The sequence below is a fragment of the Takifugu flavidus genome, chromosome 22 (assembly GCF_003711565.1).
Source record: "Takifugu flavidus isolate HTHZ2018 chromosome 22, ASM371156v2, whole genome shotgun sequence".
NCBI lineage: Eukaryota > Metazoa > Chordata > Actinopteri > Tetraodontiformes > Tetraodontidae > Takifugu > Takifugu flavidus.
Genome location: NC_079541.1, coordinates 8,323,444 through 8,347,332, shown reverse-complemented (window position 1 = coordinate 8,347,332; position 23,889 = coordinate 8,323,444). Strand labels below are relative to the sequence as shown.

Sequence of the window (23,889 nt, the reverse complement as noted above, 5' to 3'; positions counted from 1 at the left end):
ATTTTACTCAATTTGTTCTGCTTTTGCATTGTGACAGTGATGATAACAATAAGAAAATGTTGGGGTGAATAGAATAGAATAGGGAGACAGGGACCATCTCCTGGCTGTGAACTTTTGTTTGCTCAAAGGTTACCTGAGAAAGCATCTGATTCTCTCATCATCTCTCCGTAGCTCGCGAAATTTTGCGATTGCCTGGAAATTCAGGCTCCGGTGGGGATGGAGCGATAGAGGAGGATTCAGCCTTGACTAGGGATAAAGGAAATGGCAGACGGTTACGAGAAATTGGTGGAGTCAGAGAAACCAAATGAGACAGTTGCGAAAAGGGAGGAGGGTACAGAACATCAGCATCAGACGTGATGGAGGAATTATGGCATGGCTATAATGCGACAGTCTGTTTTCAATCACCCCAGCAGCCCATTCATTTTTGATTATGTTTTAAGGTGAATATTATCAAAAGATTCCCCATCAAGAATTTTGGATCATGAATTGATACATCTACTGCGTGTTTTTATTAGACATTTGTTTAATGACTTTTCTATTGACAGATGTGTCCTTATTGGCTTAACTGCACATTTACTGAGTCTAGCAGATGGAAGGAGCCCAAATGTCACCACAACCTTGCTGGCTCATTATATTTTAGAGCCTAGATATCAACTGACTGTTATAATCAGTTTATGTGTCTGCAGTGTATCAGACTGCTTGTTTTTCTTGGCCTGGACAAGTTAATGAATGTTTGAATTTGGAAGTAATAAAGGTTCCGAAGTTCATAATGTTATTTTAAGGCAGCACAGTGTGCGCGAGTAGGATCGGCATTGCAAAAGAGCTCGATAAAAAAAAAAACTGGATTTATCTGTGTATGTTTTGTTCAAACACAATTATCTTTGCCAGTTGTGATCATTTGTCAGCCTCGGTTGCCCTGGTTCTGTGGTCAATAATACAACATTTCGAGAACCTGGAAAACAAAACTGGAAAAGGCAAGACCGTACCTGCCGAGAAAACCTAAACCACTACAAAATAAGTCCGCGGGGCTCCACTAAGCCCTCGTCTGCCATCCATCCCTGCAACAATGACACGTCCCTGTCATCTATGGAGATAACATGTTTCTTAAGGTGGATTTGTTGGTGAGAGCTCAGTGAAAAGGTCACAGCACAAATCAAAGCCTCCCTCCCCCGCAGTGAAGACCTTCATCACAGAGATTATGTTCCAAACACCGAACACTGATAAACTCATTTCCTTCGATCTGTTCATCGCAGGATTTCTCTGAAGGCTTCAGACAGCTCGATGAGCTACTGATTTTTTTTTTTTTAATCCATGTGCACCTTTGAGCAGCGCTCCAAAGTTGACTATGAGAGTATTCCTCTTCGTCCAGAGGACTGCAGGCACTTGTTATTCACTACAGCACTTTACTGATTACTTAACACACGCTGGGGCCGTCTCTCCTTAGCTCTCTATCACTTCCCTTCCTCACCAAGCTGTTTTTCCAGCACATTTCCCTATTATACTAATTCCTAATCCTCATTTTTTCTTGCACTTCAGGAAGTGTTTCATCCCCAAGGCCATTCTACTTATGTAACATTTGACCAGGCAGAAGAGAGGTACATGAAAACAAATGAGTGAACATGTCGAATCACAACCGAGCCATCACTGATCTGCTCTTTTGATTTCTCGTCCGTGATTGCGCTCCCTCGCCCACATGCAAATACTGAACTTTACATAACCGGTATCTAAAATCTCGCAAGAAAACAATCTAGAGTGGCTTTTCATGTTGCTCTGAACACGGGCCCGACTGAAAAGTGGCTTTTATTCGCCTGATTCATCTTAGTTAAGGTTTTCTGCTGCATTTCAACATACTGGAAATGTCGAGAGTTGTTTTATGCCGTAAACGGTTTTCAGCAAAAAATACATCGACGCCGTGAAAATGGCACTGAAAGTATGACATCGAAAGGGCCACCCGTTATTGTCTGCAAAGCGCCGGAGTCGTCTGATCACACTGCGGCGTACTGGTGAAATCAGATTGCTTAGTCAGTCTGTGGTTGGAGAAGCTGCGCGCCTCTTGGGTTTTTGTTTATTCTCTCTCAGCTAAATAACTAAAAAGAGATCAATCAGTATTGAGCACAGCCACGCTGACTCTGCCGGTAGAGCAATAGTGTGCCGGCAGGCGCGTGCATGTAATTGCTGTCTTCATTTGGCTTGCAGTGATGTTGGTTTAGCTTAACCATGGGAAGGTTAGAAATGAGTAGGAAAACAGATTGCTCGGGTCCTAATGTCACAAAAAGAGGGGAAATGTGTTGAGTTGTTGGCTTTTTTTGCATGGCAATATAGAAAAAAGGAACTTTGGGACAACTGAGGTGGTTTTTGGCTTTGGCAAAAAGTTAGTGTGCGAAATGGAGTTCGTCGAGTTGAGGTTCTTCAGATTTGAGCATTGAGCATTCACGACGACCCTTTCCACTGACAGCACGAAAAAGCTCGGAATAAACCGGTGTTTGTGGACCAAAGCTGAGACCAAAACATCCCCCTTTTTCATCCAGGAAAACTTGCCTAACTGAGATGGTGCCCACCAGCCTCTGTTTGCTCTGATTGCCAAACCAACTTTTGCTCCCAGTGTGTAACTGACTTCGATGCTCCCTCTACCGCCAAGCCACTGATAAAACTCAAGTATTTTCCCTGTTCCCAAAGGAAGAAGCCTCACTATACATTCAGATACTGCTCATGGTGTCTCTGCATTTTAAAGTGCAGTGTGGTATCAATTTAGAGGGGGGTGTTGAGAGCTGCTGTCCGATTGGCCTTTTGATCAGTGGGTAGGAGATTATCAAATAGAGGGCCAGAATGTGATGTACCACTCATCGGTTCCCGACTATGGTTCCTTTTGAATATGCACATTTCAGCCTCGGCCTACATCAAACACTTTTTGGTCGTCTTTGATCGCCTGGACCAGAAATCTGATGTTTAATTTATGTATTTATCCTTTGGAAAAGAGTCAGGAAGCTGATATTTTTTCTTCTTCACTGTTCAAGACTCCTAATTACCCTACTTAATGGAAGCTATTTGAAGGATGATGATTGTCTGCTGTGCTGAGGCCAGCTTTCAAATCTACCCCAAGGGGCAGAAAAGATGCAAGTTGCCTCACTTGCAGATCCATCTCCGCGTCTGCCACAAGGTGCCAAACTTGTACACAGTGTCCCTTGTTCTCCTGAAGCCGGTGCAGCGTTGATGATGGTTTGGCCAGCAGAGATCTCACAGTACGCCCTTTCATCAGTGCTTTTGGAATAAGTTAGTCTCTGATCTGGAATATCCAGACATTTTATTGGGTCCTGCTGGTCTAGACGCAGGGCAAATAAACTGGAAAAACCGATGTCCATTTCAGCCAGATGCTCAAAAGTTTTCCTGTCCTTCTCCTTGCTCACCACAGACCCACCCTAACCTCAGGGCATCTCAGTTGCCTGTCATCCTCATGAGCGTTTGAGCTGTGTCGTCTCGGCCCGCGACCCCCTGCCCGTGGACCAAGACTGCTCACTCACTCTAAATCCTTTGGTCATGGCTCATAAATAACGCTGTCAGCCCGCCGGGCTCGTGTAACCTGATCACAGCCTCCCTCACCCAGAAGTCCTATCTTATTGCCCCCTAAGAAGATCAGTGGTAATTAGGGAAGCTAATAGGCAGCCACAGAGGGGAGTGGCAATGCTAATGCCAAGTTTTTTGCGTGAGTTTTTTCAGTCCCGTGATGGAGATCTCAAGTAAGCACGCTAATCACAAATATAATGTGTCCGATTTCTCTGCAGCTGTCTAGCTGACACGGGGTTTAATGGACAGAGTGAAAAAAGGCTCTGTCCCTTCATGGGTCTTGGCAAGTCTCTCCACAAATGATTTTCTTTCTCGTTACAAAGTTGCATGCGAGCAAATTGGCAGTCGCTCGTATCAACTGGCGGGCCCAAGTGTCGCGTAAACGCTGCAAGCGCCATGTTGGGGTTTTTTTTGCCAAACAATAGAAGTCAGGAGGAAGTGTCGGGAAATTGGAAAGTCCAAACCATTCGTCAATCTGACCGAACTCTGCAGGTTCACTGTCTTACAGCAGGTGTTTTCAGCTCTGAAACAATTTTACATCTTTTACTTTTTGCTCTTGGTCATTGTCTGGTGCTGTAAGTTCCATCTGATCATGTGAACATATCCAATATCCCAGGATAAACCTTGAATAATCAATACTGTCAGCTTTCAACTGACAGGACAGTTAAGCTAAACAGGCTCAACTACAGCACAGACAAGGATACACACAGGACGATTACGTCTTAGCTGTTTTTCTGCCATGGATGAAATAAAGCATGCAATTTTACAACTATCTTAGCTCATAGCTTAGTACTGTTCTAATGCTTTTAATATTATCAATGTGTTTGCTGTTGCTGAGGTTTTGAAGTGGCTATTGTTCTTCAACTGTGCCTGTTCTCCCGCACCCTCACACTCTCTATCTCTGTTTCTCTCTCACACACACATCCTTGTACAATCTTTGTTAGGACTTTCATAGACATAATGCTTTATCCAGCTCCCTACTCTAACCCTAACATTAACCATCACATTTTAACACTACACCTTAACCTTCAAACAGGCCTTTTTTATTTTGTGAGGACTAGCCTCACTTCCCAAAAATGTCCTCACTTTGCTAGTAAAATTCATATTTTGGTGTTCAATGTACAAGTACAACTCTCTCTCTCTCTCTCTCTCTCTCTCTCTCTCTTTTAAATAGAAATCTTAAAAATGCAGATTTTGCAGCTGTGTGCGGTGGCTAGGAGAGCGTGTGCGTCCATTAGTATGTGTGCATCTGCAGTCTGGGACAACACAGGCAGACATGTGTGTTTCTTGCTGTGTCCTGTCTCCATTCATCTATCAAGACGGGCCCGCGTCCCATTTGGCTGACGCCACTTCTCGGGTCACTTCTTGTCGAAAAGCAGGTGAAGGAAATCCTGACAGAGCGCAAAGCGCCTGAGCTTTGACCTTTGTTGTAACAGCTGCGTGCTGCAGCACGCTCAGACAGCTCAGAGGAAGAGGACAGAACAAAAATTAAACACAAAGTCATGTTATGTAATCTCCGTTTTGATTCCTTTTGGTTTTTAATCACTTTGTGCAGGCTTTTTATACATTTAGATTTTAATTTGCAGTTCTGGTGATGGAAACAGCATCCCTTACTAACTGATTGACAGCCTCTAATGCGAACTGAGTCATCAAAAGGCGCGAAGGCTCAGTCAGTCTCATGAAAGCCAGGACAGACGTGACAGGAGATGAAAACAGGAGGCTGGAGGAACAAGCGCCTCGCAGTCTACTGAGGGCAAACGCTTGGTAAAAACACTTATAGTGACTCAGCAGGAGTCATTGGTGATTCAGGGCTCAGTCACAGACCCCTGGCCACAGATGTGGAGCCCATCTACGCTACATTTACAGTAAACATCAGGGCTGATGGCTAACGACCAGCCAAGCTAACCGCATCATTATTAATCCCATCATTTCGCAATGTGTCGGCACAACGCTTTGACCACTTGTTGCGTGAGCTGACTGTTGCTGGAATCCCTAAAGAGGAGGTGATGTTGAGTTCACCGTTAAGTGGTCATAAGTGCAGTAATGATATCGTTGTAAAGGATATGAATGGTTTAAATTATGATGGTGTGATGGAGATCGAGACAGAGGTCTGAGAGTCTCTTGAATGTCTGCAACTTGCGTTAAACGCTGCTGCTGTCATGTTTGATGAACATGAAGTAGGAAGGATGGCGTTAGAACAAATAAGGAACTCTCAAGTTACAATGGAAGAAGCCGTTAATGTTAAACACCTGGTTTTTTTCTGGTCTGCAGGTCCCTCTACTGGTGCCAGTACAGAACTGGCAGCCCAGTGGTCCCTGGAAGAGTGTTTAATCTCGGGGTGTGTGGACACCGTTGGTTTAGAGCTGTTTCTGTGATTCTTTTTGTTGCTGCCTTTATTCTGGCATTGTTAAAGCACCGACCCGTTTGAATGTACAGGTTTAAGCTCCTGAACGCTTCCTGGCATCCATCTGAGCGACACCATTAGATAAAGTTTAGTCGGCTGTCCTTCCAATCTGTGGATTCTTCTGTGGTCCTTAACGCACACCTCTTGCAGTAGTTCTGTCATCGGTGCCGAGACGTGCGAGCGTGGCACCCACCGAGGCTCTCTCCTCCGAAACAGAGCACCCGTTGCAAATCTGTGGCCGGGGACACGTGGAAGACATCGAATTACACAGCAGATGTGGTTATTTATTAGGAATAACTGCGGGCTCGAGCTGATTATGTAAACTCCGCATCCTAAATTATTGGCGGGTTCTAACATGCCGTCTCAATCAAAAAGGTCATTTCCATGGATTACCGGAGTCATTTAGTCTGTGTAACAACTGTTGCTTGAAATAAATGCCACATGTCGTTAATCCGTTCGGTTTGGCTTGGATACAAACTCAAATAAATTTCTAATAGTTGTGAGGGACCTGTCGAATATTAACGCAGCACATGGGATCCAACATTTCCCATATTAGGACCTGATCTCTTGGTCGTCTGTTTGCACGATCCTGTAAACATTGGTGAAGCTTTGTGTCGACTCTGTGTCGAGTTCTTTTATTCCTATTTTCTTCTGGTCGGGAGGTGCGTATGCACATTGCATCAACAGTCTGCAGTGTTTTTTCCCTCTAAAATCCTTTAGAAAAGTGAGTTTTAAGACCCTTTTTGCGGGAACTTCAGGCATTCTGGTCCTATTTATTCACCTACTGTATATATCCTTTTCTGGCTGGTTGGGGGCGGTCTGAGCTGTAAGTTACAGGGAAGTATACAGTACATCATTACTAACTAAAGAGCCAAGGCCATGGTGCGTTTGAAGTGTCCGACCTCTCTGGCTTTCACTCTCAAACAGTGATTCACGGATGACGCTTGAATGAATCACTAAGTTTATTCTTACTGACCTCTGATGGCTTTTCAGCTTCCTGCAGCCCCACTAAAGATAAATGTGCCGTAGGATGAAGGGCTTGGGTTAAGGAGGGATGGGTCCCTCTGCCGGTCCCTGTGCGGATCGACAGTTGACAGCCTTCCAGGACCGTCCAGCAGAACATCTGCTCGTGCTCCACGCGTCTCAGAGTTTGATCTTCAGGTGCGGACGCTAGCAGGCTGCAGGAGTTGGCACGTTTTTACTCGCTGTCATTTTATTTGAGAAGGGGCTTATGTCTTTTCAAGATGGCGGGGACAGTATAAAACAGTCGATCAAGTAAAAGGGTGTAGCATCGCTGTAGCCATCCCCATGTGTCCCGTCCTCGCGTCTCGTTAATAGAAACTGGCATTGGCTCCCGCCGGTCTGGACGGCCCGGTATCAAAAGGCCATTAATCTGGTGAGCTACTTCAGTTTGTTTCTCAGCAAGCAGATGGCTGTCCTGATGGAAACCAAACAGACGTGTGTCGCGCTCTGCATACAAATGGTCATTTGAATGGATTTGCACACTGATACCTGAGTAAAGTGTAGCATTTTTTGGGCTGCCGATGGGTTTTGGGGGTTTTGGAGAGCGTGTTTCCAGCCAGCTTAACTCTCCAGGTGTGTATCTACAGTTTTAAAAACTTTTTAACCCCCCCATCTACAAAGTCCCCCTGATGACTCACCTCAACGGTTGTATTTTATCATATGTTGCTTTAATGGAAACAGGATAATCTGGCTATCGCTATGGTGTCAGGTACATCTGTCCAGCTCTCAGTGAAAGTGTTTGTGGTTTGAAGCCCCCTCCCTCCCCTGTACTGAAACATGATCAGATGGTGTGAGAAAGTCTGACTAATCTGTCCTGGCCAGTGAGTCACACCAGCATGGGTAATGTCCTCCTGTTTTTGCTTCTTTTTTTTTTTTGGGGGGGGGGGGGGTGTCTGGAAATAATTCAAATCCTCTGTGGGATGATATGGATCTGTTTGTGGGGCATCTGCGATTGTATGTTTCTGGCAGTGTGTCTCACACAGAAGGGGGGGGGGGGGGGTTGCTGATGACACGGTAACCCATTTGCCGCCCCTAATTAGCAGTATTCGAGTGGATGGAAGCTGCAGACGAGGAAGGATCGGAGCGTGGTTGGGTCCAGAAATAGGCAAGTGTCAGCCCGAAGCCCCCAGATGCTTGTTATAACCTCTATCCCACCACCTTTCATAGGGGAAGTTAGTGGAACAGTAAGGTGATGCTGTGGACTTCATGTTAATTTCAACCTGGCACAGCTCATCCTCTGGACTAGCTAATTAGCACAGCTTCTCAAGGAGCCGTTGTAGGAGTTTTTTTAAACTACCCAACTGGCTGGAATTCAATATAGTCTGTTGTACATGTGTTGTAAGACATGTCTGAACTGAAGGTCATCATGTGGTAGCCTGACCTCCAATGACAGATTACAACAGGTTAGCATGCTATGACAAACCATCTACATCATAAATATTGTCATAGGCTTGGATCGTTTTGTTGTTCTAATGGACAAATTCTTTGGTACTTGGTTGAAAACCTGGGTTTGGTTCAGATCATTTAGGTTCCTTAAATGCAGAACATTGACTATGCAGAAATCCTTCTCCTTTCCAGATCAGTTTTTCCTTCTTAAATTCCATTATTCTCTTATGAGATATGATAAATGGTGACGTTTGCAAAGCCTTTTATAGTTTACTACATGATTGAAGCTTTCACCACCTCAGCGCAGGGATTTACAGCCTTGCAGGCTAAATGACCCCCCGGGCTGTGAGGTGGTGTAAATCCTCATCTTCTGGTTTGAGGTCAAGGTTGCTGGTAGAGGAAGGAAAGGGTGTTTGTGTTTTAGGATGTGTGTTTGGGAGGAGGGGGGGGGGTTGCTTAAATCCACTTCCTCGCATAGCCTGATGGATTTCCCTCCTCCAAACATGAGTCAGCTGCTGAATTTGACTATGCAGCACATGGGGGTACACCCCAGCTGAGCTGTATGAAGTTCTACATAGATCTAGGGGAAATTCGAGCACATCCTGGACAGTACTATAAATCACCATGATAGGAGAGGGGGTTAGGGAAAAGTGTGATCCCCTTCTGGTAAATGTGAACTATCAGCAAACACATTTGTAATTTTTCATATGTAGATTTAAGATTTTCCCTTCGCTCGAGTTTGATTTGGATGTGTTTTCGGACTGGTCCTCCCCACATCACTTGTTGTCCTCCGGGTCAACAGATCAGTGACACGAACGAGTGGGTCCAATGCAAGATTGTCTCCGCTAGTTGGCCAATTATGTCATTTTCTTTTCAAAGTTTCCCCGGAGATCCCAGTGTGAGAGAATGACCAGAGAACGCTTCAGTTTTTAGGAATTTCTGCAGTCATTTGGTCGTTACCTGCCTTGGACGGTTGAACTTTCCAAGAGGAGTTAGGAAAATTGTTCATGTTCACCTTTGTCTCTGACTATTGGTGAGCCGCCTGTGTGTATGTAATGTCTTGGATGGGGCTGCAAAGCGTCTTTTAATCACTTTTCGTCTAAAATAATAACCAAATCAAGAATGATGCGTACTCAATTTGCCTGTCTGGAAATGTTGAGTAGTTTTGGCTGTGGAAGCCACTGAGTGTTTTGATGGGTTTTTAATAGCTTTATTTTGAGTCTCCTGTATTGTGATTCCTCTTTTATTTCTAAATTTTGTTTTCCACCGGCTTTTTGTTTTTATTAGTATTTGCTGCTCTGCTGCCTTATCATTCTCCTATACACAGCTAAATAGACCTCTAAACAACCCCTCAACACACACTTGCAGTTGTGTCTTAGAGGGGGATTTCCAAGACATAATACACTATGCTAACCTTCCCAACTAACCCCTAACCTAAACCCAATTCAAACCTCAACCTTGAAAACATGTCTTTACCCTGAAGCAGTACTTTGAATTTGTGAGGACCAGCCAAAATGTCCTGACCCTGCTAAAATGTCCTCATTTGCTAGTAGAATGAGTAATTCGGTACTCCTTATGTAGTACACATAAACCCACACTTATACAAGTGTTCCTCTGACTGACCCTTGGCAGTACAACAAGCAAGCTCCCCGGTCTTCAGTCCATTTGTTACTCTTAAACCTGTTGTGAAAAACACTGTCACATAAACATTACCGGCACCAGGCCACAAGTGTGCGAACCGTGGCGATAAACCTCCTCTCTTGGGTGTTGGAGTACAGCCATGCTGGAAAACCGCCTTGCCTCTATTACCTCAGGATTAGGTGAATTTGAAGGAGGCCTTTCTAGTCCAGGACTAGATAATGATGCTTTCATGGGGTATACAGATGTGTCAGACATTATATCATGGAAATGGCTTCCAGGTGCTTCGGTAATTCAGTCGACCGTCGCGTCTGCTGAGTTATTCTAGGTTTAACTGCAGTGGTGATCTTTCTTTTGGACCTTTTCTTCACCAGACTTGAGCAGCTTTGAGATTCATTTTTTTACTGACCGAAAGGCTGGACAGCCTCGCTTCATTAAGTGAGCTTCCGTGATTTCAACTTTTATTTTCATTTTCTATTTGCGCATGAAAAAAACCTTAATGGAATCACAGAAATTAGATTGACCTAATATTTAAAATCAACATCATATTTCACATTAAATTTCAACCTAATTACACTTTACCCATAGAGTTTTTACACTGGTCTACGACGCTGTTCTCTAAATTCCTTGATATTTCTTTATCAAGCAAAGTTGCTACAAACATTTGGTTTGGTTCAACTATATTTCTATAGGATTTTCACCCTTCCTTTCTATGTCTCCATCATTCCTTTTCGCTATCCTTGGTTGTCTTCAGAAAGATACTTGGTCACACCACAGCTCCTTCACTGCTGGACAGTCAAATGCAACTTTACATTTAATTATTCACCTTCTTTTTTTCCTCTTAGAACTAACCTGTTTTAAACATTACACGGCCAAACTCCTGCATATGCTGAAACTGCCTTGATGCAAGCTCTTTATTTATTAAATGTGGGAATGTCTCCCTGAATAAAGAGATCATATATGAACATTCGGTCAGGCTAAACTCCATTGACAAATGTGATAAGTTCTCTCTCTCCAGCATGTCATTTCTCTGCCTTTACCCGGCTCCCCCCAGAGGCTGAGCAGCAAAACTGCAGCTTCTGCCAATAATACCTGCGTAGCTGTAGTCACTGCATTGTGATCAGTACTGTTGAAGGCAGTTTTGCTGCTCCGTGGTGAGAGGGGTGTTTCTGGGATCTCCTGTGCCGAGTGGAGAGACCTGCGGAGCAGAGAGGGAGAGAGAGAGGAAGAGGCGAGAGTGTGAAAGGAGAGCTAGTTGTGGTGACATCGGTGAGGGTAGCATCATTATAGAGACTGGACATGTGCTGACTGATGCAGTCTGACGGATAAAAAGAAATAGTGAGGAGTAGGGGGTAAGTATAAGTACACAGGCGAATATGCTTGTATTTGCATGTGTGTGTGTGTGTGTGTGTGTGTGTGTGTGTGTGTGTGCATGCGTGCATGTGCGCATCTGCCTACATCCCATATGATGTCAGTTGTCTCAGGCGGTACTAGTGGAGGTGGCTTTATCGCTCACGGTAGCACGAGGTTGCGCGGACGCCTGACAGGCTCAAGTCAGAGGAGCGAGAGGAAGAGTCTGTGTTCCCTCTCGGACAGGAGGCGGGAATCTCCGGGCACGTTTCCTGTGTGGTTGTTTTGTCAGAGTCGAGGGGCAACGGAGGTCTTGGGTTGGCTTCCAACCTTTGAGGCCAACTCGGGATGAGAAACAGGAAGATTTGGGTTTTCTGGCTCTAACGATGGAGCCTAAAATATCTCACCCCTTACGCTTTTGTGACTTTAGTGCCTTTAGGGTGTTTGAAACCTTCCCCTAGCTGGTCTCTCAATTAGAAAAGTATATATATATATATATATATATATATATACTGTATATACCTTGCACAGAAGAATATATACTAACAACATTCATGATTAGAGTAGAATTTTGCTTCCTATTATAAGTACATAAAGGAGAAAAATAGGACCACAACTGTGACTCAGCATTACTGAATCAAAAAAACAGAGATTGGAGCATTTCCTGGGCAAAATAACGCCTCTTAATCTGAAGAAACTTCCACGAAGAGGCATATTTGTTCAATTTTAAATTCACATGCGGAGCATTTCTGACTCTCGGCAAGACAAATATTTGCAGACAGAGCGGAGCTGTCCACAACGCTCGAGTTTACTTTCCTCTGATTATCAGCAGTTGCTGAAGTTGAAGCGTCTCACCTTGGCAAATAAAAGCCTCTACAAATCAAACGCAAATACGCGTTTGACCTCTGGGCTGGATGGATGGCGTTTGGTCCCGGAGATGTGTGTTTGTATTCCATTCATATCCCCATTGGAAGTGGAACAGATGTCAAGGCAGATGGCTGTCCTAGCTAGAATTTCACCTGAAGAGAATTTTTCCACGTTGCTATCCACCTCATCTACTTTTATATATTTCAGCTAGAGGAGAGTTGGGAAGCACAAACTGAAATCACCAAAAAAATCTCTGAGATTCAGTTTGTGTTGGATCACCCTCACCATCCATCCATTTTCTATTGTTTTTACCTTACGGGGTCACAGGAGGGGCTAGAGCCTATCCCAGTGGGAGAGGTAAAGGACCCTTGCAGTTGATCAGTTAGCTTAATACTTTTTTGGTGTGGCCTTCTGGAGCAGGTCTGGATCACAAAGGTGGCCGTTTTGCCACCCAACCCTGAAAGTACTGGACCTTTACAACTTCTCTGAGTTTGTAGGCCATCAGGAGTCAAAACCATGAACTTGTTTAATGATCCAGTACCAGTGGACCCTTTACTGTGATTTAGGACAGACTGTATGTGGCAGACAGTAACTCATGGGGCATCAACCCCAACATTATAAGTCCCTGGCTTGTTAGAGCATTCAGTCCTCTCAAGGAGCTGGCAGAGGACAAAGATATCCTCAAAACAAAACTCTTTTTACATGCAGTTCAGTAACATATGAATAGCACAAAGGGAGTTCTCTGCCACCCGCTTCCATTGTTTTGGGGGTTGTTTTTGTATCGCTGCTCTGTTTTGAACAGTAAAGAAGCAGTTGTAGGTAATGAATAATGGCTACCGACTCGCTCCCCTTTGTACCTGGTGTCTGAGGAACTCAGTCATCCAGCACTTTGAGGCTCAAGCCTCGATAATACTTCCTGCTGGCTCATCTGACTTTCATTGTCAACATGAGCAACACACACTTCCATCTTCATCTCCTGTTTGTTTACTTGCCCCCGATGGGATGTGGCTCGTCTTTGTGGTGCGTATTTTTATTTATTTATTGTTTTTTAAAATGTGTGTGTTCACTTGTGCGTATGTGCCCTGTTTTGCAAGAAAAGGCCCTGTTTTGTTTTTTTTCCCTTCTCATCATGGCAAAAATCACAGACGGAAACCACAAGGTCTCTCCCCCAACAAAAAAGAAAAAGGAGGCGGCATCTTTAAAGGAGCAAACATTTCACTTCCAAGAAAAAAAGAAAAGAGCGGGAAAGAAAAAGTTTTAATAGAGACCAGCATGTGAGGTAAATGAGGGGAAAATAGTTTTTTTTTTTATGAGGGAATTCCTTGGGGGAAAGAATTGCAATGATGACAGGATCGCTGCGTTATACTAAGAAAATCCAGACACAAACCACAAGAAAAAAAATACAATTACTACTCTAATATGAACTTTATAGCTTTAGTGTACTTTTAGACATTAAGGCATTCTTTGCAAAACCTCATAGAAGGTCTTCAATCTGAATTATCATTAAAGTACTTCAGGCTTGTTAACTCTGGATAATGACAACAGTCTCAGACAGCAGGTTTAGTATTTGGGGTGTTTATGTTTCATCTGTGGACCAGAATCTTAGCTCAGGCCTAACTGGGAGACAGAGGTTTCTCCATATCTATCCGTAGAAACTCATCAACTGCAGCCTCTGCAAAGCGGGAGGGGGCAAATTGCTGTTCTAGCTCCTGCTGAGGTTTCTCAGGTACACTATGAGAGATTTAGTTACCTGAGGAAAAAGGGGGAAAACTACACCAGTTACATAAAACTTAAAGGTGTCGGAAATAATTTTCCACCGCCGTAGATTTGCCTTCATCACGATTGCAGGACTTGGACCTCTGGTCTAGAAGAGAAAACCCCTTTGTTTCCGGACGGGCCCGTGACGGTCGGGCCCAGCATTCGGCGGCCAAATGCGATTCCCATCTTTCCTCCGTGGAGCCGTAGGAACGGCAGCAGCTGTCAAGATCAGTCTGTCACCTGACAGACAAAGCGTTGCCTGTGTCCAACCTCTCGTTCTAATGAAAGACAAAGCGGCTGTTAAGAGATTAAGTGCAAATAAAGATCGTGCAGCACGCTGCCCTTTCTGCTTCGGATCCAGAGGTTTGAGAGTCAACCACCTGTTACCACTGTCTCAGTCGTGGCTACTTTTGTCATATTCATCAACACTGGTCCGGCTTCTGCAGAAATACTCCTCTTGTTGGTTTTTGAGTCATCCCAGGGACTTACTAAAGGAATTTGCTGGATTTTCAGCTCCATTTATGCCTCGTGGTAATAAAAAAAGAAGCCATGCCATACATGCCCAATAAAAAAAGGAAACTTTTTTTGATTTCATTGAAGACACCAAAGTGTCTATGCTGCACAGAAGTGTTTGCCGGGTTCTTTTACGATTACCATGGAGAGGGGCTGTGAACAGCGTGGTTCTGCCCGTGAGCGCCAAAAGCGGGATGAAATATTTGTGTTTGGGCAGTCGAGATGTGCAGACAGCTTGAGTGTTTGGATAGCGCTGTCGGGGCCGGACATTTACCACATTACTGAGAGACAGAGCACCGCGCTCCGGGGACAAGCGGCGTCGAGGAAAAGTCGGCACCTGTTTGGTGAGATGGGAGGTTAGAAGATGAGTACAAGACTAAGTCAACCCTCAAGGGCAGAACCGAAGAAATTTGGACAATGATTGGAGAACACAGAGATTACATTTAACAAAATATTACCGAAAACACTCAAAGTGTCTATAGTTTGAAACTTAATGTTGTTTATCTCCGCTCCTTGCGCACTCACTTAACGGTGTTCTGTCCTTACAGATTTACACTGACTGGGCTAATCATTACCTGGCAAAATCTGGCTGTCCACGTCTCATCAAGGACCTGAGCCAGGACGTCACTGATGGAGTCCTGCTGGCTCAGATCATCCAGATCATAGGTAGGTTTACACATACATACAGAGAAATCCTACTATTACTTTTTTTGTGAGGACTTTAATAGGTATAATTCATTCTCCAGTTCCTAACCCTAACCATCCCAATTAACCCTTAACCACCTCAATTAACCCCTAACCCTGACCATCCCAACTAACACCTGACGCTAACCATCCCAACAAACCCCTAATCCTAGCCATCCCAAATAACACCTAACCCGAATCCCAACCTCCTAAACCTAACTCCAACTAACCCCTATCCCTAACCCTAACCCCAACTAACTCCTAAACTTAACCCTAGCCGAAATGTAAACCCAGCTGTAACCTCAACCACAATCTCAAGTCTTAACCTTCAACCAGCCCTTTTAAGTTGTAAGGGTTAACCAAAATGTTCTCACTTCCCAAAAATGTTCTCATTTGGCTAGTAGAATGCCTTTCTGTCTACGCAATGCATACAGTAACATGTATAAGAACACACACACCTATACAGATACATGCACATATGTACACATGCAGGTCTGTGCAATGATATTTGTGGGGTCTTTTAACTGACACCCTTAAAATTATGCAGCATAATTTCCCCTAATCCATATCCACAACAACAGTTCAAGCAGAACAGGTTCCCGGACCCCACAGGAATAGAAAGACAGATATCCACACACGCCACCGTGGATCTGTGTTATCTCCTGCTGTATCTTCCATTCTGTCTCTTTCCCTCCTGTTTGTGTTTATGCTTAAGTCATCGACTTCACGCCTTCGGCCCGTTCAGCCGTGATCTGCATAATTTTTATGACAAAGCAGAAAATCTCCTCTTCTTTGGAAACAGCAAGACACGGCACTTCAGGTGTAACCGAGCGTCGGGAGGAAATGTTTAGACAGCACTGTTGAATAAATCTGAGTGTTATCAGAGAGAATAAAATGCCGTGTTTGTCTATAATTCATGCTGTCTGCGAGCGGCCACCCAAACACACACACACATATTGCTCTCTGTAGCGGGGAGTTGCAGTCGAAGCTGATCGTCAGTCTCGCCGAGTATTTGGGCCAAATCTCAGCAGCACGCTGTTGTTTTTTGGGGTGCCGGGCTAACTGCTGCGGCAACACAGATCCATGTCTGTGACACCCTGGGGGAGGAGGGGGGGTCACCCTGGACCTCAGAGGGTTTCCCCTCCTCTTTCTCTATCCATCTCCCATTCTGTCCATCTCGCTGTCCTCTGTAATGTCTTTGATTCTTTTTCGTCTCCCTTCTTCTTCTTCCTGTCTTCTCTTTCTCGCTCGCTTTATCGTCAGCAGTGTTTCTGGGTCTCCTCCGCACTTATTTTTGTTCTGTCATGAATTTGCTCCCACCACTTTTAGGCGACAACACATTACGGTCATGTGACTCCAGCTATGACGAATGAACATAAAAATCGCCGATAATAACCTCAGTAACATTTGGTTTGTGTCCTCATCAACACAATGGTGGCCACTTTTTAATGGTGGATACAAGAACATTTCAAACTTTGCTAATGAGTACTTTAATCTTTTACAAGCTGTCATGCACTAAAATGTTGATGTCATAACTATATTGCTAATTTGTTCGCTAAAAATTGCCAATAATCTCAAAATAGTAATCAAATGACATATGCAGACACTGCGACAACAGGGAGCAGTTGTCATTTTGGGAGGAAGTGGCAGTTATTTTGTTTTGCTAGCTGAGAAAATTTGGTTTTTTTTATTCAACACATTTTGTTCAATGACTATTTCATAATTATAGCCGGCACGGGTTAAAATGGCTGGGCAGAGGCTGTTGTGAATGTAACTTCACACACAAACACACACACACATTTCCCTGTATTGTACACACTCCCATTCTCATTGATGCAGTTGGTTTGATGAAATCTCTTTCTTTCTCTCACTCCCTCTCTTTCTGTAAGTGTGTGTGTGTGTGTGTGTGTGTTTTGGGTTGAAACTTTACCCTCCCAGCTCACCAAAACAGACAATGAGGCCAAGCTGGTCTGTCAGTAATTCTCTTGCGGCAGCTGACGAATTAGGCAGCTTTACTTCCCAGACTTTTCCTGCCTCCCTCTGCACCTCAGCACTCACACACACACCCACATACACATGAACACAAGCACTCTCATGGCTGACATACTCTTTACTAACCTCACATGAGAGCTGTTGCTGGATTTGCGTACCTGGATTCAAGCCCTTGCGTAAGCTTGGTGCTATTGAGCGAGGAAGGATGGTAAAAGTCTTCATTTGTGTTTTCACACAGCGAATGAGAAGGTGGAGGATATCAATGGCAGCCCACGGAGCCAGTCGCAAATGGTAAGTGTCACTTTTGACTTTGTCCATCATTGCATAGCACAGCACAGCACAACACAACACACAGTTTTACGAGAGAAAATATGATTATGAAGTTTGTTTACATCCTTACAGTGTATTTTTGGCCACAGTTAAGAGTACATTATATTATATTTATATAGTACAGGTGCCACCTGTGAGGCTAATCTATAGCATGATTCTGACTTTTTTAAAGATGTGATGTTAAAATGATTTTTTAGAAAACTTTCCTACAGTTGAGTTAGTAATTTGTACTGCTTTCGGAGTTCTTTTTTTTACATTGTTCAAGCTTGCAGAGTTGCTCAAAATGAATACAGTGTATATTTACTGTATTTTTTCACAGAACTTCTTTTTAAAAAACCCTTAAAGCTCCTGGACAATATTGTATGATCACATATTGCACAGCTGCAACAGGTGGAGCAGCAACATTAATATATAATGTACCTTTTTTTAGTTTTAGTGACATAAAGGTGTTGAAATAAACTATTGCACATTATAATCACTCATGACTTTTCTTGTTGTTCAAGGCACCTAAACAAATCCTTATTGCTGCTTATTACAAATAATGACGATGATTGCAGACATTTTCAAAACACCTCAAAATATAAATTCCTATTATGATTCGAGTCCATATTTTAGTTTAAGAGGTGCCGCCGCTGCCGTTTTCCTCTGTGTTAATGAGATGACGGGCCGTATAACTGCTGATTGTCGTCACTGCGAGGTAATTACTCCTCGCTTTAACGAGAGCTGACTAACTGTTTGCCCCGGCATCTGCCCTCCCGCTTTTAAAAAGTGACTAAAGCTATTTAGCTCCATTTGGCACACTTTCATAGTGCGGCTCAGCGGATGAGGAATGCCTTTGGTCCTCAAAGTGTGTGTCCTCCGCTTGCATCTTTCTGTTTAAGCTGTCGCTGGCTGTAGCGTCGACTTCTGCATTACAAACTGGAAATACGTGCAAAAAAAACAGCTGTTTCAGCTTTCCATCTCAGCAAAGAGGAAAATAAAGACAAACGCGAATGGAGTTTCTGGACATTCGTTCAGATTTAGTTAGCCGGTTCAGATTTTGACCTGAAACTGCTGATCCGCAGCAAGCTCCAAACAAGCATCTGGCCTGATATTGCAGGGAAATGTGCGTGTGTGTGTGTGTGTGCAGTCAGTTCTTTGTCTTAATTACTTACTAAGCCCATTGATCCTGCACCTGCTTGGACGAGGAACGTCTGACCAGCTTGGGAATCTGAAGTTAGAGGAAGCACAGTTGCTCACAGTGTGGGCACCAGGGGAAGGAAACAGCCTACAACCACGCAGCGGCTGTAAAATACAGTACGACCACTGTGGGAATCCCGGCTTAAAAGACATAAAATGATTCTGTAGAACATTAAAACCAATGTTGTTCTATTTAACATACGCACATTCATGTACAACAGTAGGAAAACCTACTGAAAATGTGGATTTTGCTGCTGGTAAATGTGAAATCAGATCACATCACATCTGTACAACCCAACAAAGAAGCCACTTCAGCAACGGAGCACTGACAGCTTTGGTTGTAGATACAATAGCAGGAGTGTGCAGGATTAATGGGCATGTAACGGATTTGCAACGTTGTATTTATGATCCAGAAGGTCATTCAGTTCGTTCAGAGAACTTTTTTTTTTTCATCAGTGATAATGCGGGATGACATCAGGCACTGAGCTCATGTTCACAGCTCTCTGTTCATTTATTAAGAGTGAACACAAACCAGAACTCAGAGGCGTTAATGTCGATTTTTGTTTACCCTTGGCTGGATTAAATAGACAGAACGACTCCCCGAGTTTAAGGTGGATCCTTGAACATGCGGCTGTTGTGTTAAAGTTTCAATCTGAAACGCTGTCAGTTGTGGATAAAACTGCCCTTTTTTCAAACTTTTGGCTGCCTGCTGATAACACAAGCTGTAAGATTTAGGAAGGCTGCCACAGACCACTTGCCACCTGGACCATCGGCGGCTGTGGTCATCACAGAGGCAACATCTGTAAACAGAGGGGGGGCGGATGTGTCTTTTACTCCCCCCCCCCACACGTATTTCTGCGCGTTCAGGGTCTGAAATGACCATTGTGCGGCCGCCGCTGCTGGTCAGGTGAATGGACGGAGGCCAAGTGAGCAGCTGCTGGAAGCCGTGGAGACCCGAACCGTAACGGCAACAGCATCTGCGGGCCGATCTGCATTCACAAGGCCTGCTTTAGTCCAAAAGAGAAGACCCGAGACATCTGAGGAAAATATCATTTCCTCCTGATTAATCCAGCAGAACCGTGCCTGTCTTGAACAGTAATTCTAACAGTAGCCTTTTTCATAAACATCTGTCAACATCAGCCGGTTCTTGTGTTCATTCCATGCTTTTGGAACAAGAAACACATTATTTGTTTATCACAAGGCTTCTTGGACTCCAAGGAAGAGAAGAATGGCTTCTTGTTTCCCCCTTTGGTTTGCTCCCATAGTGATCATAAAATGAAAGAGTCTGACCTCAGTCTTTATGTAAAGTCTGACACCCAGGCAGCATCTCCTGTTAATGCAGTTCAAATTTTTGCCTGATTGTGGTACCGTCCCCTGGTTCTGATTTATATTTTTGTCCCAACAATAATGGCTGGCTAATCCGCTCCTGGTTCCTGACCTTGCCTCTTTTTAGATGCGGCAGCCACATTCTCTTTGTTGAGGCTAGTCTCTCGAGGTCGAGGCAAAGGTGAAGCAATCTATGAAAGAGTTGACTTTGATTCTGTCAAAATCTCTGTCAGGGACGGAGTCTGTGCACCGGGACACTGCTTCTGTAGGTCTTCGGTGTGATGAGGCCAAAGTTGCTGCCTCTGAAAAACCGCCTCTGTCTGATATATTGTCAGAGACAGATGTCTTATCATGTGGTGTACCTCAAGGTTCATTGTTGGGACCCTTTCTATTTATGTTTTGTCCTCTGGACACCCAGAAAAAAGTGGTTTTTCCTGAATTAAGTTGTCTTGGCCCTGTTGTCCCCTCGAGAGAACAAAACTGCATTGCTGAGTTTCAAGATGATGTCTCTTCCCTCTTAAAAGACTAATAATCTAAAACAAGAAATGTGTCCTATCACTTCTGTGCAGACAGTAGTCAGCTTATTTCGTTCCTTATTTGAATCTTAGATAAGTAAGCTGTGAAATCTACAAAACTCTTTGTCCACCGTTGATTTCAAATACTAAAAAAGACATATTGATTTTGCTGGGGCTTTGGGTCCCATCAGGAACCTCTGTGTCTTTGATATTCGTTAGGATCAATTTCTCTGCATCACCATTTAAGACATCTCAAAACACAAAAAGTCTCACCGTCTACAGAATTTTTAAAAAATATCAGATTAAAGCATTATTCTTTAAATCAGCTTCAGGTTGACTTTTGTGGTCTGACATTTATTTTACCTTTCTTAATCAGAATATTGTGTCCTAAAAAAAACACTTTGTGATTTTATCCGTGAAAAGTGCTATATGAAAAAAAATTACTTCCTTACTTAGAAAAATGGTATGAAAACACAAAGATTTTCATTTCATATACTTGTAATATTTTTCTCAATGATTTAAACAGACACATTTCAACAATGATGTCTGCCATATCAGTTTCAACAGTAATAGTGATAATCTCTCACCCTTACTGGCTGTTTCCTGCAAACGTGCAGTGGTGGTGAGATATATATGCAAACTCAGACTTCTAAGAAATGCGAATGTTCGTTTTTATTCATTTCTCTGAGGAATGGCGCTCAGACAGGAGAACAGCAGGCTGATGATGACTGAAGAGGTCCATTCAGCAGAAAATCTCGATGCCTCACAAACGCTAATCCTCCTCATTAGAGTCAGACATCATTAGCCAACTGCGGATCGTTTCCCTAGCAATACACATGACTGTGCACTTTCATTTTCATGCATTTATTCATATTGGGGTGGATCTGTAGCTTTGAGTGGCTTCGGCAGGAGGATTTCTTGTCAAAACACTTGTCAAAATGCGGGGATTCAACATCTGCCAGCAGAAGGAGAGATGACATTAAAACCAATCATGAGCAGAGCCCTCTGTCGCTGCTTTTCATCTGTGTGAGGCTGTGGTAGATCAATCCGTGAACCCAGTTTGATGTACGCTGAGAGTTTTCACCTGTATGTGTGATATAATCCTATACATCAGTGGTTCTATAATGGCGGGTCGTGATCCAAAAAATGGTCGCCCACTCCTTCTGGAGGGGTCGCAGACAGCTGGTCAATAAGCAAATAACATTTGATGTGCATCTGATGTTACTGTCATGAGTTAACAGACACATGTCCAACGTAAACTGAGTGCAAAACTCAATCAAATTCTTTTAACGGGAACACCTCAAGATGATTTGATGACTGTATTTAAAACTTAGAAAGTCAGTTGTGTCTTTGACTGCTCAATTATTTAGAATTTTATTTCCCTACAGTTACAGAATCTCACAAGACATTAAAAATTAGAAACATGTTACGTATTTTATCACAGTGGTTCTCAACTGGTGGGTCGGGGATCAAAAATGGGTCGCCCACTCCTTCTGGAGGGGTCGCCAACATCTGGTCAAAAATGTAAGTAATATTTAATGCACCGTTGATTCTTTTTATTTAAAAAAAGAAAAAAAAGTTAAAATGCACACATCAGACACCTGTAGCCACCTAGCCATAGCCATGGTAGCTATCATTGGATTGGCACTCACTTCAAGTTTCTGTTGTTAGGAGGTAAGATGGCAAAGTGTAAATATAACCTGGGGAAATTTAAAATGTGGATTTCTGTTCATTGAACGTAAAAAGGGGCCAAAACCCTGAAAGTGGGTCGCAATTAATGACTAACGGGAAAATGTGTGTCCCAGAGTGAGACCAGTTGAGAACCCCTGCTCTGCGTGTTTGATTGTCGGCAGTAGGAAAGAGTTTAGGGTTGATATGAGTGATTCCTCAACAGTAAAACCCATCGCTGATGTGGACTTTATCATTTTTAGACAAATGAAAATTCCAGCGCCTTCCCATTAAGAATTGCAAAACACTACCAAAACCAACAAAAACCTTATCACTACTATTTTCAGAAGGACACCATTAAGTTGTTTCCACTGACACCAGAAAAGTCAAACGGGTCCGTTCTTTGGCCCTATAAATGTTTGGATTTGCTGCCTGTGAGGCCTAATTGAGTCTAGGGTTTCTTGGAGACTATAAAAGTCCACCAGTTTCATCTGGTCTCCATCTGTTGGCGGTCTGCACAGCAGCCTGACAGGAGGACAAATGGCATGGAGCTCTCAGCATAATCTTCACAGGCCTTGCATTTCATCGCCAGCTCAGGCCGTCATGAACCCCTTCCTTTTAATTGTTATCTCGACGCGAGCTCTTGACCCGGTATTTGTGGTGGCACGTATTTAAAAACATCAGCTGGCCCGACAAGCCACCATCATGAGAGTCGTTTGCCCCAGAATTCTGCCATTAAATAGATGGAACTCTAGTCCTCCAAAGCATCCCTGCTGTCATTGTGCACGAGCAAAAAGTGGTTTAAAGCGGACAGAGACAGAAGCAGATGGCCAGGTCAGACTGCAGCTGATGCTATATAAGGAATTTAATTCATCTTGTCTTGGTGATAGTAAAGTTATCTATAGATCAAACCATATATGGCCTTAAAGACATACTTCTCTATACAATAACTTCTGCCAAACATGTTAGCCGCTAGCTGATGGATCACTGCATTTTTTACAGCGTGACCCCAGCACAGAAATTCTTGTGCTTTTGTTTACTTAGGAATAAAACATATTGATGAATTGTGACAGGAGTCCACTTGTTTGGGCCCTGAATAGTTACCCTTCATTGTTTTAGGAATCATTGAAATTACTCATGTCTAATGACAAGGGTCATAATAATAATAATAATAATCAATTTGTCTTGATTATTAGATTTACCCAGTTTCTTTTAAGGGTGGGTTTGATAACATATGATTTAAAATTGAAACAAAATGTAAATTTGAAGAAGTGCTGCATGTCTATTTAAGGGTTCTGATACCTTATGAAACAAGTATATGCTAACAGCTATCAGTACCACTTTTAAAGCATAAAGGATGAGTTTTTTAATACACTAAAAGAGAAATGTAGTAATTTTTTTGCTTTTTTTCTAATCCGATTCCATGTTCTTTCATAAAATCTTCATTAGATTCAGTCTTGAAAGAAATGTGTCAGCATTTTTAATATTTAATACTTCAATATGTGGTGAAAGGGCCCCCAGATGAGGGTGTCAAAAATGAGCACCGAGAGCTTGCACAGAACTTCTGCTCAAATGCTCAGAACCCTTCACTGCTCCTGGTTCACTCCCTTCACCCTTCAAACTCTTCGGATATGTCCTCTGAGGCCATCATCTCTGTCCTTATGCAGGCGTCAGCATTTCTTTTTTTTCTGTTTT

General features: G+C 43.3%; 1 protein-coding gene across 9 annotated transcripts in view; it reads left to right on the top strand.

Moving 5' to 3' along the window:
• nav3 (neuron navigator 3) overlaps positions 1–23,889 on the top strand; it is a 282,063-nt gene that overhangs the window by 169,513 nt on the left and 88,661 nt on the right. For 8 of the 9 annotated variants that reach the window (XM_057021866.1, XM_057021867.1, XM_057021869.1 and 5 more), the window contains 2 exons: positions 15,049–15,166; positions 17,415–17,467. In XM_057021866.1, the coding sequence (XP_056877846.1) occupies positions 15,049–15,166; positions 17,415–17,467 (171 nt within the window). Of the gene's footprint in view, positions 1–11,123; positions 11,365–15,048; positions 15,167–17,414; positions 17,468–23,889 lie in introns of those variants that run through there. The other variant, XM_057021871.1, reaches the window with a different exon arrangement.